The 18,155-nt window shown below is 51.0% G+C and overlaps 1 protein-coding gene across 1 annotated transcript in view; it reads right to left on the reverse strand.

Annotated features, from left to right (window-relative positions):
• APOB (apolipoprotein B) overlaps window positions 1–13,999 on the reverse strand; it is a gene marked incomplete at both ends in the record, with an annotated part of 36,738 nt that extends 22,739 nt beyond the window's left edge. The window contains 14 exon segments of the mRNA XM_084236008.1: window positions 813–989; window positions 1,518–1,755; window positions 2,003–2,214; window positions 2,901–3,047; window positions 3,155–3,272; window positions 3,493–3,720; window positions 4,422–4,641; window positions 6,323–6,408; window positions 7,092–7,216; window positions 8,659–8,814; window positions 9,308–9,461; window positions 11,538–11,683; window positions 12,791–12,906; window positions 13,936–13,999. Of these exon segments, the coding sequence (XP_084092134.1) occupies window positions 813–989; window positions 1,518–1,755; window positions 2,003–2,214; window positions 2,901–3,047; window positions 3,155–3,272; window positions 3,493–3,720; window positions 4,422–4,641; window positions 6,323–6,408; window positions 7,092–7,216; window positions 8,659–8,814; window positions 9,308–9,461; window positions 11,538–11,683; window positions 12,791–12,906; window positions 13,936–13,999 (2,187 nt within the window).
• Between the last annotated feature and the right edge of the window lie 4,156 nt (window positions 14,000–18,155).

An 18,155-nucleotide genomic window follows, 5' to 3' on the forward strand; every position in this document is an offset into this window, starting at 1 on the left:
TGACCAACACGCCCAACAGAAGGAGGACCCGCAGCCTCAGGAGGCGGGGATCCCTTAGAGGTGGAAGTGGGGCCATTGTGAGCAGCCAAGCGTAAATTACTGCCTTGCTTCTCCAATTCAAAAGTATTTACAAGTACTTACAAGATCCTGGGGATCTCATTAGAATGCAGGTTGAGCCTGGTGGGACCTGGGAACCTGCATTCCTCATGAGAGCTTATGTTAGGCCATCACTGAGCCACACTTTAGGCTGCATAGATCTAAACAATGAGACACTGCAAATGATACAATCCATCTCCTACTTATTATGTGGGGTTCCTGCTAGCTTCAAAATGGATTCTGCTCCAATTAGTTCGTATGCTGATATGAGAGCCAAAAAAGCAATTCATAATAAAATATGAATTTAAAAATTATAATAGTAACTATGGAGTAACTAGTACCAGAATCAGGTACTCTGCTTAACATTTCATGTACTTTATTTTGTTTAGTCCTTAAATCAATGTGTGAGGTAGGGATTATTATCAGCATTTAAGGAACAGATGTATTTAATATCAAAACTTGCCCAGGTGAGCACAGCTTGAAGGGACTGAGGATAGAATTCAAAGTCTTTACCTTTTAGCTAGAGAGCATCTACTGAGTCTGGTTTGGGAACCCTGAATATCCAGGGGACCCACAACTGCAGAGGGTACCTGCCACCACCCCCCAAACCCCCCATAAAACTGGTTAATAACAGCCACCATTGTCACCAGGTTTAGAGAATGTTTTTGTGTTGAGACACACAATTTTCCTTGAGGGCATACTTATCAAAACCATACCTGCTCACGTTTATCATCTTTGGTATAGCCAAAGTGATCCACCAAGACCTTGGAGACATGATCGGGAACTTGACCATCAACCCAGTACAAGGCCTTGTTGACACTGTCGGGGAAGAAGCCTTGCTTCCCAAAAAGAGCTTCCAGTGTTGGCTCAAAGCCTTTCCCTTCCAAACCAATCTGAGAAAGAAAATCAGGTAAGAAAATACCATCAAGTTTCTTTGCTATAATCCACCCTCCACCTGCCCTTTATGTCCCCTGAATGAAGCAAGTGTTTGATGTGAATGTTGGGACAGGAGCTGAATGTCACATGCCCACAAGAGCTGTCATATTTTAATCTCACTAGAATCATAGAAGGTAAAATTTATTATTTGCCCTTTTCCTTAAAAGGGCAAAGTTCAGAGAGAATAAATAATTAAACAAAAACCCCAGAGTTGATAGTGGGCGTGGAGTTTGAACAAGAGCTGTCTGACTGCATAGCTCAGGCATGTCAGGGGATTTGGGGCCTCAGGGCTTCTCTGAGACACCAGTGTTTTCATTCATACCAGAGGCCTATGATTCAGATCATTTTGAGCAGGGAGGCAAGAAGGCTAGGGGATCGGAAAAGCATCCTTGAAATGATGGTGTGAACTGCCTGAGGACTCTTGCGCCTCCCGGCTGGCTCAAGGCTCCCCTGGGCACAGGCATTTCCTTCTGTCTCACACATACCTCAAAGAGGTCAGCTGGAGCAAATCCAAACACTGTGAGTGTTGTCTTCAGCATGCTTTCTTTGGGAAGGTAATTGTTTGGATCATATATGAGATTTCCTTCAATTTTGGTTGAGATTGGGTCAAGTGATGGAAGAGAAACAGATTTGGAGAGGTGATAGTTCTGGGAAATTTTGATGGAGTTCTTGAGACTTGGAAGTTGAGATTCTTTCAGAGCTTCTTCCACTAACTTTTTCAAGCTGGATGAAAAGAAGAAGAGGTATTCAGCTGACATACCAGGTCACTTATCCACTGCTTCCCTCACCCCAGTCACTACTAATCTCTTTGGGTTTCATTTGCCCGAAGAGCTTGACTCAGGTCTGCTCTGCTGTGCTTTCACACAAAGTTTGTTCCAGAATAAAAAACACTCTAGAAAAAGCAGGCAGTGGATAAATCGTAATGGAGGTTGGGAATTACAGCAGAGGGAGGAAAAGAATTCTGACTTACTCTTGGATAGACAATTCTTCTGACTTTAAGATGTTGGCCATGTGGGAAGCTACGAAGTTCTTTACTTGCTCATTCTGTTCTCGGGGGAGAAGTTGGGTGATTTCATTAATATCTGACTGAGAAGGGTCCCTCATCAGCATGAGGTAGGCAGCCAGTCGCTTGTCCCCTGGAGAGGCTTCATTGAGGAAAGTCTGAAGAAGAACTTCCCGGATCTGTAGCCAAAAGAGGAGACTGTTATCACTGACCTTCACATAAATGCTTGCATGCTCTCATAGTGATTTATGACATTCAAGTTGAACTTCTTCCCACTAGCTCTGCAACAGCTGGTACTGCATCTTCTCCACTGTATTCCCTAGAGCAACCAGCTCAAGGAAGTATCTTAGAATACTCTTATCAATGTGTACTAAATTCAAATGCATTCAAATACACAAGTGACAGTCATGATATGATTTAACAGAGACCTGCCATTAAGTGTTTATAAAGTTGTTTTAACTTAAATTATTTCAAAGTGAGGGTAAAGGTGGGAAGCAAGTATAAGAGCTAGGGGCAAATAAATAAGATAGTTTCCAAAACTGGGATTATTGCCAACTAAGGTGAAACCAGATCCACCATCCTAGTTTGGGGCAATGGGGTAAAATCAGGTATTTTGTTCTAGAAGAGAGTGAGAGTCGATCTGGTGGGAGGACAACATGTAACATGCAACACAATTCTCATATTATGCTCTGGAGTGGCATTGGGTCATGTCCATTTACTGCTAGGTTATCTAGTCAGTAGACTTGTTGAGATTGCAATTAGAAAGCAGTAGAATAGAGTCAACAGAATGGTGAGATTTAGACTCATGAAAAATGCTAGTTGCTCCAAATAAGCTTGCCCATGAAGGCTCCTCTGTGGACGATACCTCATCTTGGAGCCCCACTCTCCGCAGGGCCTGGATGGCAGCCTTCTGGATTGGCAGCGATGGCTCTGTACTTTTGATGCATTGCAGGACTGAAGACGTGAGTCTTGGGGCTACCTGTTCCATGGTTCTGCCAATATTTCCAATGACCTGCATTGAAAAGAAAGAAGAGGGAGTCAGGGTGCAGAAGGAGAAGTAAGGGATGGCCAAGATAAGGCTTCCAAAATGGTGCGTATTATACAAAAGACGGACAGTACCCTCAGAATCAAATAGGTGTGCTCTTCGTCCCCGGCGCAGCCATCACGGATCTGTTCTGACAGGTAATCGGCAATGTCCTGCAGGCCCTGGGTCTCCGTGGGGTTTGTCTTATGGTAGCTACAGAATAAGAGTAGGACTCAGCAAGTGTAGTTAGGTTTATCTTAAAGCACAGATGTGTGTGGGCTGATTTCTTATTTCAAGTTATTATTCTCAAAATGACCAAGAGAGAAAATAAAAACGAGAAATCAGAGTTTGAAAGTGGAGGGAGGGGGCCAACTTTGTACAGTGAGGTGGGGTCTTCCTCAGGTCCTACCAGGAAAAACAGGGTAGAACTCACTTGTTGACTACACGAGCCAGCGCATACAAGGTGGCCCGGCTCTGTTGCTCCTTTGCCGTGTTAAAGATCTCCCGCAGCCTCTGAGCTGAGGGCTCTGGGATCAGGGCCACCAGGTAGGTCACAGCGTCTATCAGAAGAGGGTTGACTTTCGCGCTCTTCAGCCACTGGAGGATGTGAGTGTAGCACTGGGGCTGTCCACACTGAATCAAGGCTTGCAAGGTGATGGGGCTGCATGGCACAGGGCAGAGGCGGTTACAGAGATGCCTCCCAGGCAGTTAACATCTCCTTTGCCCATGGTACTCTCTGCCAGGAGCACCCTTATTTCCCTGATTCACTATCCAAATCCAACCATCTTTCAAAATCCAACTCAATCCCAGAAACCAAGAAGCATCCCTACAAGAACGCTGCACTGGAGAAGCACCACGCGATGTCTGCAGAAAGACCTGGACGCATCGCCAACAGAGACCTGACTGTCAGCTTGGCCTGTGGCCAGCACACTGGTGTGTCCCTCACAGCCCTTGGGGTCCTTGCCTGAAGCACAGGGAAACCACAGTATTCCTCTGTGTGCCTGAATTCTCACCCCACCAAAATATAGGCTTTCAGAAGACACAAGCTTCTCCCAAATGTTCCAGAATACCCATGGTAGAACCCAAATTAGAAGATACCCATTAAAACAGTTGGGGAGCACCTCCCTCCTATTTTAACACACACACATGCATACTGTCCGAGGCTGTGTGGGCAGAGGCTTGTCGTCCATGGACCCCTGGCACCCGATCCGGCAGTCTCTGGCCAGCAAACATGAACGATTGACCAAATGATTAACTGGATGGGTGATTCAGTGGTCCCTGAAATTCTCCCTTCAGCCAAGGGTCAAACGTCCAGGCAGCACCACAGTGGTGGCCGACTGCACGGAACCACTTGAGAAATACCTGGACGCCTCGATCAGCTTTGGCAAGAGGGAAGTGACTGCTTCATCGTCGAGGCTTCTCAGCTCAGCGACCAGTTTGTGGAAGAGGTTAGCTCTCTGGGAGTTCTGCTCGGTGACGTGCAGTTTTTGCAGTTCCTGGAGGGTCTTCACAACGGCCTCGGCCTGCTTTGGAGGGGACGTGGACTTGGTGCTTTCAAAGGCGAGCCCCACCTCCTGGGTGCCTGGAAGAGGGAATGTGGTAAAGAAACCTGTGCTTACCTCCATATCTCAGCCACATTTGTTCTACTGGAAGCTGGAACTTGGGGGTGGGGGTGCAGTGGCATCCACAAGGGGGAAGAAAAGAGAAGAAAGCCACGGTTCTTGGTTCTCCATGCCCGGTATGTACCTGGCTCTGTGCCCGGGGCCTGACTTCAATTTTTTCACTTATCACCATACTCTCCCTGGAGGCAAGCATACAGTTTCTCAAACAAAAGATAAGGGAACTAGGGCCAGACCTGAGCAGCTCACCATGCCCAAGACGGCGCTGGGTGCAAGAGGCAGAGCTGGCAGTGAACCCAGGCTGGCTGGGTGTGGTGTCCACTACCTCCTGGCTGCAAGGAACCGGGGAGGTCCCGCTGAGCCGAGACTCATGGGTGCTCGCCCACCATTCCTTCCAGGTGGACCTGCTGGCAGGTCGTGGAGAGGGGAAGACCGTTTTGCGTCCCCACCATCATCTGCTCTGTGCTAGGTCAGTGAGGGGGGCTAAGGCAGCACAGACATGTGGGGCGAGGGGACGACTCTGGCTTACATTAGACCTGGGGCTCATTCTGTGCCGCCTCTAATATTCTGTGACCTTGAACCTGTCACTAAACCTCTCTGTGTGTCATCCTCTCCTCTGAATGGATATGAAAGCCCAGGTGGCACCTGACAGCCTAGGTTGCTGAGAACAAGGAGGTGATGCATATGATAGATTTAAACACAGCGAGTCTCACTTAACCTCCTCAATAGGGGTCATGGCAACTGTGGCTTTCAGCAAAACAACATGCAGTGAAATCCATTGGACTATAGGCTAATTGATATAAACAAGAGTTTAGTTCCTACACACGCCACCATCTTATAAATAAGTACCCAAACACTTCTCATGTTAGATTGATTGACTCATCCATTCATTCATTTTCCAGTCCACTTGTTTCAGCCCATCCTGGCAGCTCAAGGCACAAGGCAGAGACCACCCTGGACAGGATGAACCTTCCCTGCATTCACACGCCCCACACTCACTAAGATGGGGACAGCTGGGGCATGTCAGTGACCTAACTTCAGTGTCCTAACTGCACATCTGTGAGATGTGGGAGGGTTAGTCCCCAGAGAAAACCCACATAGACGTGGGGAGAGCGTATACACTCCACACAGACCGTGGCTCTGGCTGGGAGAGGATTGTTTCCTATCAACACTATAATGAAGTGACAGTGAATGAAGCATTTCTGTTGGGGGACCCGCTGTATAGGAACATAGGGCGAGGGTTGGCCTGGAGAGCCCCACAGATCCTTCCAGCCCCAGAGACTGATTCTGGATTGATTCCTTGAAGCCTCTCCCACCCAGCCCACCTCATCCAGGTCCAAGTCCTATCGTCAGCTGCTTGAGGCTATCAGGTCTGCCAAAGGTAGACTTAGCGGGCCAGGTTCCTCTTGATGGACACCGCGGAGGCTTTGGGAGCATTAGCCCTTTTCCTGATCTCATTGTCAGTGACATTCTGGAGTGAATATGCTTTCTCACAGGAGCAGCCCTTAGCCAGACCCCCAGGGCTGCTGACCTCACCCATCAGCACGCACATTCCATAAGGCCCAATGGGGAGATAAGCCTGCTACATGCTGCATCCTGGGTGGGTTTCCCAGCCCTGGCAGCCACGCGGGTGTCGAGTCTTACCGTCATCAAAGAAGCGACTGTTGCTCTTAGATGTTTCTTCAAGTTTCAAAGTCTGTGTCACCTGTGTCATCATCCCATACTTATTCCTGGTCACAGAGGAAGCACACACGTCAGCACAGCCACAGCCCAGAGCACAACTTTCCTCTCATGTTCACTCTTTCCCCATCCACCTCTGCCCAGAGCCTGCTCCCCTTTCAAAGCATGGTCACATCCAGCCATGTTACCTTTGACCGGCCTCCTGCACAACACCCTCCTCCTCCTGGCCTTGCCGGCTGTCCTTCCATCAGAAGGACATGCGAACCTTGCTCTCCACCAGTGTGGAGCACCCAGGGGTGCTATGAGCACCGTGCCTTCAAATCCCTCTGTATGTCCCACAGGACAGTGCTCACACAAGAGCAGTTACCCAGTAAACATCCATTGATGGATGAGTTTTCAAGATAGATTTGAATTCATAAGTTGCCAGTCAAAATCCTAAGTCTTCCAGAAAGCCCTTCTTAGCAGGGCAGCCTGCAGGGATCCCCACTTTTTCTGAGGGATAGCCTGCAAGTCTGGGTCTTGCATATCTTTTCCTGGACTGTCTTGTTTTGCATGCCCACGATTTTCCTGCCAGATGATCTGTTAGCTTGAAAAGGAGGGCAGGGATGGGTCTGCTTTGTGCCTATTCACGGCCCCCCTCCAAGCACAGCCTCGTCTGGAACAGGCCACCTGAGAAGCAAGCAGCTTACTTAGACCCCGTAAGTTATGAATGGGGGCTCAGATGGTGACCTACTGGCGGGAGAAAGGCAGGAAGTGGTGTTGCTCCTGGCACGTGGCCTCGGTCACGTGCTTCCTCTTGGGCTCCAGGGAGTACTGGCAGGACTGGTTGCTGCTGATCCAAGTTGACAAGGGGTGACTCTGAGAACGAGATCAGGAGATCAGAACATTTGATCAGTCCCTGGGGCTTGAGACATGAGTCTGCCTTGGTGTTTACATTCAACGAAGATGGGGCAGGGAGTTCTGCAGCTCAGTTGAAGAGAAATGGGTCCTTGGCATGTAGACAAGGCAGTGCAACAACTCGCATATCCTATGCTGCCTCATGCTACAGACTCTTTTTATCCCACCAAGAGACCCTGCATCCTGCATGAAGCACAGGCAACCTGGCCCCTGGCACCTCACCACCCACCGCCCCAGCCTTCCACGCAGCTGCTCACTGTGTCTTCTCTGCCTGGAAGCCGGCCCCTAGGCCTCGGTGCCATTTACACATCTGGTAAATGTGGTCTCGTCCAGGTTCATGCCCCACATCCTTCGTGACATCTTGTGGTACACAGAGGCTCCCCCAGCATTTCTTCTAACTGGACCTACTCACAGATTTGCCGACAGAGCTACGGGAACAGCGTTTTGTGCTCGCTCCTGGTGAGGCCTCGCTGACCGCACTGCTCAGTCTATCACTTTATCAGGTGCCCCGTACTGGCCAGTTCTTGTGACCTGAATGGTGTCCCTGCCTGGGCCGTAAGCACCAGAGGCAAGGTCCCTGGTTCGGCTGTCACTGTCTTTCCCTCCGTGCTGCCCACAGTGGTGCTGATCCCACAGCAGGTGCCCATCAGAGACAGCTGATTTAGTGCTCTGGCCCTAATGGCCACTGTCTCCCTGTTTTCAGCTCAAGGACAATGACCGGGAACGTCGCCAGGCACGGCAGTGATTGCCCAAGCCCTGCGTGTTTACTGACGAGCTGTGACTCACGTCCCAGAAGGTATTACAAGGCACTAGGCAAGCTCAGGCACGTGCGCTCTGTGACCCTAGAGCAGGTGTCGCAGAGAACTTCGTACGGAGGGGGTGGCCCAGGCAGGAGGCAGAGGGGTCAGGCATAGGTGGGGTGGTCCGTGGGTGGAAGGACGATGCTGACACTCAGTCACGTCACTTCATGGAGTGGAGAGGGAAGCAGCACATGCTCTCACTTCCCTGGGAGCCAGAGGCCCAGAGCTGGGGCCCCCAGCCCTTGCACAGGGGGGACATCGGGTGACTCTGCTGCTCTGTGACAAGGCCCAGAGCTTCTCAGGGCTGAGCAGTAGGTCATTCCCCTCAGGTGGTGGCAGAAGGTGTAACACCAGTGGCAGGAGGACAGCAAGAGGACGAAGCCGTGAGCAGGAGTCAGGAGCCTGGTTCTAGTCCAGGTCAATGAGCAACAGGCCGTGGCCTTGGGTGGCCCGTCCCAGCCTAGCTCCCAGTGTCCTGCTCTAGCCTAGAGGGAGGAGGGCCGGGCTATTAGCTCCAGAATCCCTATTAGCTCCAACATTCCAGAGTTTTATTAACGAAAAGGACCCCACGCAGTGTGAACAGCAATGCCGGGTGAGACTCACCAGGCCTCGAATCAGAGCAAGGGGGCTGACTCCTGTGCTCACGGGCTGGAAGTGATCACACTTCTTCAGGTTTCTCTTGATGGATACTTCTGTCGCCACGTGTCCTTTCCTGGTGTTCACCGAGAAGTCGCTGGAACAGTTTCCGTACACTGTATCCTGCGGGAGCAGATATGACAGATGAATTCAACACAGGAAACCGACTCAGGTGCTTTCGGGAGCAGGGAAATGAGCCAGGAGAAAAAGGAGGTGCAACATGGATTTGGGGGGCACTTCCTCCTCTTGGGGAGCCTGGCATGGCTGCCACCCGGCCAGCTAGAGATGGAATACGAGAGCCTGCCAAGGGTGGTTCTGGTTCCGAGGCATATGGCATGGCCTCCAAGGATCAACCCCCTGAATCCATGCCCCTGTTCCCCCAGCAGTGCCTCTGCAGCTCACCCAGGCAGGGCTCCAGGCCACCTGTGTTAGGTGGGTCTCGGCATCCCCTCCACCCCGAGCCCTGCATTCAGGCTGTGATCTCGGGCCTCTCTGTGACTTGCCAGGCCTCTCTGTGACTCTCAGGTGACTCTCTACATTGTCACCTCCTTGGCTCCCCTCCAGGATGTGAAGATGGGTTTCCAGGGCCACTAACACCAGCTTCATAAGTTCTCACCAGAAACAGCACTTGCTTGTCCTCTTCTGTCTCCAGGGGAACCAGGAGGGCGGAGATGATGCCCCTCTTGATGTTGAGGATGTGCTTAGTTTCATCCTGCTCCGGGTAAAGCACGACTCGCTTCCCGTCGGTAGCGGCCAGCCTGAGCTCATACCTGCCCAGGCGGAGAGTGGTCACTGAAGGCCCTCGGGCCTCGCCAGCCCGGGGACAGCAAGGCTGCGGCTGTGCTCCTTAGTGTGGCTGTCTGCACTGACACACGCATCTTCCTGACGTATACGAGCCTGCGTGTGCGCCTGGCCTTTTCTTTCTTTTCCCTTCTTGTTTGGCTCACCCACTGCCTCTCACCCACACCGGTTTCTGCTCTCACACCCCCCAGAGAACAACCTCCAGGGGATTCGCCTGCTCTTCCACCCTCAGCATCCAGAGAGGTGAGAGCAGGTGGAGACATCCACAGGCGAGAGTCATCATTCTTTTTATACCAATGGTGGTGTCTGATGCACGCTTCTCCTCATCTGGCTTTTCTCACTCAACTATAATCTACAAAATCCCTTCTGAGTTACCCTCCATGGCTCTAACCCAGCCTCTTTCTTCTCCACTCTGAATGGAAAAGTTTATAGAAATAACTAAATAGTTGTATTTCCTATACTATATATTTCTTATAGTATTCTATTTATTTTCTTCTATAATTTCTCATCTAAAGACATTCAAAAGAGCTCAAACAAATGAGTAAAAAGAGCCTGAATCAATCATCAGAAACCTCCCAACACAGAAAATTCCAGGACCAGATGGTCTCACCAGGGAATTCCACCAAATATTCAAAGAACAACCAACATCAATCATCACCAGGCATCTCCAAAGGACGGGGAGCATGGGCAAGCCCCCGACTCATTCCACGAGACCAGCTCTGCCCTGTCCTCAAGCAAGAGGATTCCCAGCCCCCTTTGTCACTCTGGTTTGTCCTCGGTCACCAGGTAATTGGGGTGACTTCAGTGTTAGCGGATTGCCATGGAGATGGGGTGCAATCCTCCTTGATGCTTACGTTTCAAAGAGATGGTTTCCAGACCATTAAGAAAAACATTCCTGGATTGTGAAGCCGGCAAGAGCCTTCAGCAGATTCATTTTGAAAGACTACCTCAAATTCCATTTTATGGTCATGTAGAACTCATTCACATAGTCTCCTATTTGGTGACATGTCTTTATTCTGGCTTCCCCCCACATGAACAACACTGAAATGAAACAAACTTATGCATTTATCTTCACATATTACTGCCATCCTTTTCATGGGCTCGAGTCCCAGACATTAAAATCTGTGGTCTCAGACCATGCCCAAAGCCCATGTCAACTCTGATATTAGGGACTTCCATTTGGGGACTTCCTTTTGGTGGTTTCAAAGGGCCTAGGCTGCACCTGCTCTAGTGAAGTCAGAAGAAGAAAGCCCACATCTCTACACCCTCTCAGAAAGTTCCAGACAAAGCAGCACTGCAGGCTTGGGAAAACTTTGCGGTCAAGAGCAGGAATCCCTTTTATTTGGGTAAGGACCGAAGAGTAACTGCTACTTCTTTCTGTCACTGCAACTGGCTCCTTCACATAGTTCCAAGTGTCAGATACATGAGGCATATTTCTCAGCAACAGAGGCACAAGGGCTACGCTGCAGAGAAAGGACTGGCCTCCATGTCTAATGTCCAATAAAATGCAAGGGTGTCCATGGGGACCAAGACCACAACTCCAGGACTGCCTGCGCTGCCTGCACTGCCCATGCTCAGGACCCTTCAGATGGCGTTTCTGGCCTGCTAGGCTGACCTTGCCCCACTGACCAGACCTGTGAGCTGCACCACGGGTGGGCCACAGCCACAGGACACCGGACCCCCCCCGAAGCCCATAAAGCACCCATCTTGCAAAAGTCTTTAAGCAAGAACTCATTGTTCCAACAAGGCCTCTCCATTTGATTATTTAAGGAGTTTAAAGCTTGTGATCTTGGCCAAGCACAGAGACATGGTGATTCTGGGAGCTTCTCCTGGGGAGGGTAAAGAATGCATGGCCTCTTTTTGATTGTCATGAAAACTCAGCCATTTTCCCGATCCACAGTGAATACAGAAAATGCCCATGATCATGCCTCATGTGAGCACACACGTTCCTCCCTCCGTGGACACGCACACATATGACACACACACATACAGCACATCCGGCAGCTCGCAGAGCTCAGAAACGCAAACACAGGCCCATGCCTTACTTGGACATGGCAGCAGCGAACTCCTCAGAGTTCTTGGTCTTCTTCAGCAAGGCCTTGCCCTCCGAGTTGAAGCTGTAGACCTCTCTGAGGGAGCACTGGCTTATCTTCAGGATGAAGCTACAGGGTTGAGGGACCTCCAGCTCCACCTGAGATACAGCAAGACCCTCCATCAAGAACACAATGTCCCCCAGGTCCCAGGGCTCGCTCGATTAGGACCCCGAAGGAAGTGCTGTCTGGGGACATGTCACCTGTGCACCCACCCCACCTGCGTCCCCAGCATGCCTCACGGAACTTTGTGGAGCACCAGCCTGAGTCCTACGTCTGACCTGCCCGTGTCCAAGGGCACCAAGTTTCTTAAGTATGTCCCACGCATGTAAAAGGGGGGGTGTCTTTTTATTGTTCAAAATGTACTCACTTAGCTGTTAAGAGGTACAACTGACTAGAAGAAAGAGGAGCTGTGAGTAATTGTTAGGGAGAAGGGTAGGAAACAGCAGGGGCTGTCACTGGTTTTCAAAGCACACATTTACTTAAAGTCACTAAAAGCCAAGCTGTTTGTCTCCGTAAAGACCTAATCAGACACCTGGTTGTTTTCCGGCACAGTGCAGAGAGCTTTCTGTGGAGAGGGGAAGTCTGACCCAGGCCGCCAGCCACAGGCGGCCCAGGGTGCCTGAGCTGTGGCTAGCGTGACGAAGCACGGATCTGTAATCGTATTCAAGCACCGCGTCAGAACAGGCCACAAGCTCTCAAAAGGAGAGGCAGCACCCTAGTTAGCCTGACGGCTCCTCCACCCGTGAGCCCCAACAGTGGCCCAGAAATCAGTTTCTTGTGAGCCTGGACACAAGGACAGCCAGTCTCAACAAGAAGTGAAGCTGTACTTGAGCAGGAACAGCATGCTCACATTCCTCTGGTTTCAAACTAATTATTACTTTTAGCAACAGAATCTACTGCCTATAAACTTCACTCAGGGTGAGGTCCTGAGACACCCGTCACCCTTGGCTCACCCACTGGGCTTTCTCAGGTCAGATCTACCGGGCTGTGGTTCTGAGATTCTAGGTCACATATTCCGATTGTGGAAGTTTACAGGGACATAAATCTGGCTGGCCCAGCTTTCTGCAGCAGCCATCTCAGCAAAGCAGCTGACTGTCCAATAGCAGGCCTGTGGCAGTCCTTGAAGATACAGCAGGCCTAGGGGGGCATGGTGTGCTCAGCTGGGCTCCAGGTCTCTCGCACCCCCAAACCCTCGTGCCCCCTACCTTGCAGTTGATCTTGGTGGCACTTCTTGAATCCCCGGTCCCGGGGAACCCACTGGACCCCTCTGCCTCATAGTTGTATACATAGTTCCTGAAGTGCTTAAAACGAGTTGCATCTTCTAAAAGAAGGAGAAAGGTGTCAGTCAAGCCATTAGAACCGACTCCCGAGCACAGTCAGTTTTGGGCAGGGAGAGACCGTGGCATAGACGATCAAAAATAGCTGGAATTCAAATGACCTTTATTCGACGTAGTGCTATCGCTCATGCCTTTATGGCTTGAAAATACAAGAATCTTTTTCAGTGCTACCAACAATCTGGATGATTGAAGAAGGCACCCCAAGAAGGAATTTCTGGAGATTTCTATTTGTGCTCCAAAGGAATTTTCCCAACAACTTGAAAAAAAGAACATTTGTGGCCTGAACCCAGGTGCAGTGACGGCAGATGCGCACGAGGTGGCAGCGCGGCTCCATCACAGGCCAGACGCCCGCTCTCCGGGGAACACTGGGTACCACCGCAGGGCCAGCTCCTTTGACCCCTAGCGGTCAGGTAAATAGGAAGGCGTGGGGGTCTGGATTTTTGCACAAAGGTTAAAGTCAGCATTTCTTCACCCTCATGTGCTTTGATCAATGATTAGCCATTGATCGATAGGATGGTGATGGGCGCAGAGAGAGGCAGCCCCTTCGCTGCCCCACCCCCTGGCTGAGCTGTGGACAGATAGAAGGGCCAGCAGAGGGGTGGGCAGAGGCCCAGGGAGCTGGCTGTTGGGGCTCAGAGGGGTGCGCACGGGCCACAGCCCTTAGTGACAGGTGCACGGGGGGCGGGGATGGCCCGGGGTGGGGGTGCTGGCTTCCCCAGTGGGCAAAGGCCTTACTTGAACAGCTGAGGCTGGCAGTTCCCGGCGCTCCCTCTTCTGCAAGGCAAGGAGAAAGACAACTGAGTTTTTCTGGCCTCCAGGATGGGCCCCAGATCCCACAGGCCGGACTCTCCCCTATCAGGAAGCGGGCTTTGGGGAGCCGGCTCCTGGGTGTGGAGGAGCCTCTGCCTGTCCAGCCTTCGTCCCCCGCCCTGACTGTCCCCGCCGGGACCCAGGCCCAAGCTGTGGCGGACCCCCGCCGGCCACAGGCTTCTCCCCGCCGGCCCCGCACTCACGCGCCCAGGCGCCCGCGCCCAGCAGGAGCAGCAGCAGCCGCAGCGCCGGCCCCGGGGGGCCCATGGCGGAGCCGGGCGGCACCCTCAGTGCGCTCTGCCGCTGGGTCTCCCTTCGCAGGCTGCTCACACACCCGCGCCCACCGGCTCCGGCGGACCCCGCACCCCGCGATGGGAATGCGCGGCTGGCCCCGGAGCTGTATTTATACCCGCCCGGGCCGCGGCTGGGGAGCGCAGAGGGAGTTGCAAAAGGTTCAAAGGGCAGCGGCCAGGGCCTGTTTGCTTTTCCACACCGGGCTCTGCTCTGGGCCTTGAGGAGGGGCCGTCAGGGGCTCCTCTGGGACCCAGTTCCCTTGGCCTTTCCTCCGACCTGGCCAGGCCCCTGCAGCCTCAGAGGGTGGGGTCCCGGGAGCGTGGGCCGGAGCCCGGGGAGCCCCCAGGACCCAGCGCTGACTCTGCAGTCACCTGAGGAGCCGGTGAGGACAGCATCTTGGCTGAGGCATTTTCCTACCTGCTCTTTTCCACCTCGGTGGGCTCTGGTTTCATGGGCACCCCTAATCCTGATCAGTGCCTGTGACCTTGGGTTGCCTGCCCTGGATCCGCCCCTTGGGAGACAACAGAAAGGCCAAGGAGCGAGGCGGGTGGGTGGCAGATGGCTCTTTCCTTCTCCCTGGTCATTGCAGGATTCTGGTTGCCAGAATCTTCCAGAAACCCCAGTGAGCTGGAGTCTTGAAGTGCAGACCCCTAGGACCCAGCCCTTGAGCAGGGTCTTCTTGGGGAATGGAGGAGAGGAGACTTTCCCCTAGAAGAAGCAGTCTCTGGTTTCCTCCAGTGATGGGGAGGCCAGCAAGGGGAAGCAGGGTAGCCAATGCACCAGTTCTTCCCTCCAGACCCCCATCCTTCCCTTCCCTTCCAGGTACAGTCCATTCCCCTCAGGAAACCTGCTGGGCGCGCTTCACCTGCCCGGAGGTAGGATCAGGCACAGGATAAGCGTTTCAGCAAAGGTGGTTCAGCAACGCTGACCCTGAAGCCACCCTCAAGGGAAAATGTTGAAATGTCCTGTGAGGGGATGCGCAAAGGACGGAGACTGGCCTGCTGTGGGCACCTCCAACCTGCTTGGGGAGACAGGAGACTGTAGGTGGGCCATGAAAGCAGGATGGAGGTAGCCCTGGACTGTGTGGCTGTGAAGTGCTGGAGGAAGGCAATGGTGGAGGGAGTGGAGGCACCTCAGGAGCAACGTGTGTGTGGAGGGGCTCACTGTGGGCTGAGGGGGACTCCTCTGAGGACTGAGGGGTCTATTCTGTGGACTGAGGGGGACTTCTTTGTGGACTGAGGGGGAAATCTTCTGCGGATTGAGGGGGGTTGAAAGGTCTGGGTAACAAAATTGCCTTTAAAAACCCATTTCTCCGAGCCTTTGTTTTGAACAATTTTATGCGGACTGACTTTCTACAGGAGCCCTCCATCAGTGTTTCAGGAAATTATCCAGCTCCCAGGCATATTGAGTTGAAGGAAAGTGAGTGAGAACATTTGGGCATAACTTTAGGCGTAACTGCCATCACAAACTCAACCCAGACTTCTCTGTGGGATGGCAGGTGATGTTAGTGCCATGGGTGTCCTGTAGTCAGTGGCTGGAGAGAACATGATTTTTAGGATGTAGAAGTCAAAAATGAATCTGATAACTAGGGTGAGCAGGAAACTGATGTTTGGGTGCTCCTGAACTCTCTCTATCACCATTTCCAAAGGAGAATGTCCGTGAGTTGGAAGAACAAGAGTTAATCACTGACCCTGATTTCCTCTGGAAAGTCACCCTGAGCAGACCTCATCCTCCAACAGAGTCTGGTGTAGTGCCGCCACGGCAAGTATGAATTGTGGCGTCGACATGAGAACACTCACAGAAATATTAGAAGGATTAATGTGTAGATTTTGTCTTAAAGTATAAAATCCACCTTTTTTGTCAAAAGATGGTTTTTCAAAAGCTTTTTGAAAAAGTAGTGTTATGGTGACCATAGCTATCACCATCTATCTCTTTCTTTTGAGTAGAGCATTTCTCAGTTCCTTCTAAAGAAGTTCTAAGTTTCAAAGGCTATTGACCAGTTTTCAGAGAGATATCACATAAAATCAGGAGTCAGGAAATCTTCAAGCGTGAGCAGTGAGTCAAACAGAGAAGTCCTGGTCCAAGAAGCCAGCTGATGTAAAGGCATCCGGTGTGAGCACTGCACTCAGGGACACCCGTGGAGGAGGGAGCCTGTATTTCTGAATCATAGACAGTGTTGTAAACCAATGTCACCTTCATGAAAAAAATATGAAAAATATAAATAAGTAATGAAAAAGAGGCCTGGGATCAAATCGTAGCTGACTTCTTGTGAGTTTTGTCAATGTGGGCAAGTGACCTCACCTTCTGAGGCCTTATCATCCTTAAAAAAAGGATTCAAATCATCATCAGACATTTTTGTGAGAATTAAGTGAAACAACTTGGGTCAATAATTGTATTGATGGCATGATGTCTGGCCAGGAAAAAAAAAAAAACACAGTAAATAGTATCTGTGATTTATTGTGTGTGTGGGTGAGTGGAAGTGTACCTGTAGGGCCCGTGCTTGAGCGAGCTGGCCACATGCAGGTATAAACAGTTTACTAGAACAAAAATAGGAATTGGGTGGAGAGAAGGGAGAATCAAAGAAGAGCTTGGAAAGGGCTATGCCAGCTTTGAGGGAGCGTCCAGCTGTCTGTGAAGATTCCTAACATTTCTGGGTATTGGGAATCACTGTGCTTTCCAAAGGAATGTTCTTTCTGGCCAGCCTTGTGATTCTAGTCAGGGCACATCCTGATGTCACAAAGATTAATCTCAGTTAGTGGCTGTGACTTATAGGCACATGAATACAATGTCCGACAGGTGAACTATCAGTCTGAGTAATCACAGAGGTCTGGGGACCCATTAGAAAGTCACGTGACTGCAGGAATTTCAAGGAGTGAGATAATGGTGAATATTCCAGTTCAGCCTCCAGAAGTGAAACTGTGCACTCTTTATCGGCAGGTGCCAGAAGGCTTCTGGCCAAGTTCAGGTAACTCTGGAAGCTGTTAAAGGCCCCTGATAAGCCCAATATTCTGAGTCCCATGCAGTTCTGTGTACACAATTTGCTGAATGCAAATGAGTGAATCTCCGCCGTTCAGTTATACCCCAGAGCTTCCATATTTATACCTCATTGCTTTGATATTTATGTACAGTGACCACGATGCCAAATAAATCTTTTTAATGACATAAAACAGGGAAATACAAGCTGATGCAAATTATTCCCAACTATGCTGTTCAAAAACCTCATCTGGCAAATAGGGGCCAGTATTGACAATGATTAATTAGCCTATCTTTTTTCTGCTTATGACAGCATTATAATTGCAACGGATGCCCAGAAGCTAGAAAGTAAGCTTTAAGGATTATAGATGGAGCCATGTCCCGGGTGGAATGGACATACCAGTGACAAAGCAGGTGTGAGTGTGCACATGCTTGTGCACACACACGTGCAGACACACACACACGTGCAGACACACACACACAAGAACTGCCGAAGAAGTAGTGAGTTTAGGTGATGGTCCAGGTGGGTGGCGTTGGGGTGGCCAGTGTCAGGCAAATGCAGACATTCTTCAGGGATGATTATCTCCCTGTGATTAACTCCCACAGATAAATTTAGAATGTTGAGCAGCAGCTCTTCCAGGGGACGGAAGCCAGAAGTCAGCCCTGTTCCAGGCGCAGTGGGCTTCTATGGATCGGCAACATCACCGCCTGTTACTCTGAAAATCTCATCCACCCCCCAGGGCTTGCTCCAGCCCTGCCTACTTTGAGGAGACCTTCTCTGGCCCAGTCCCCTTAGACCCTCTGCTTCTGAGCCTGCTCTCCGTCATTCTGTTTCTTTATAGGGCAACCAGTCATGAAGGGCCCTCCTGTAAACCCTCTGTTGTTGCCCCGAACTTGTGTTTGATTCTGGCAATACTATTTTTTCCGTGTTTGTTTATTACGTTGTCAACCAGGGAGATAAGCTAAGAGAGCAAGAACTCTGTAGTTTCACCTTTGTCTCCCTCTTCCCTCTCCCTGGGGAGCACCTCCCCCTGGGCCAGGCAGAGAGTAGCTACCAGGTAAAGGCTGTGACTATAGTGTGAGGGGGTTCTTGTGAGATGGGTGTCTGCTTTTGTTTTTCATACTCACTTCATTTTCACTCCTGGTGCTGCAATGT

Source organism: Talpa europaea (assembly GCF_964194135.1).
Source record: "Talpa europaea genome assembly, chromosome: 6".
Classification (NCBI taxonomy): domain Eukaryota; kingdom Metazoa; phylum Chordata; class Mammalia; order Eulipotyphla; family Talpidae; genus Talpa; species Talpa europaea.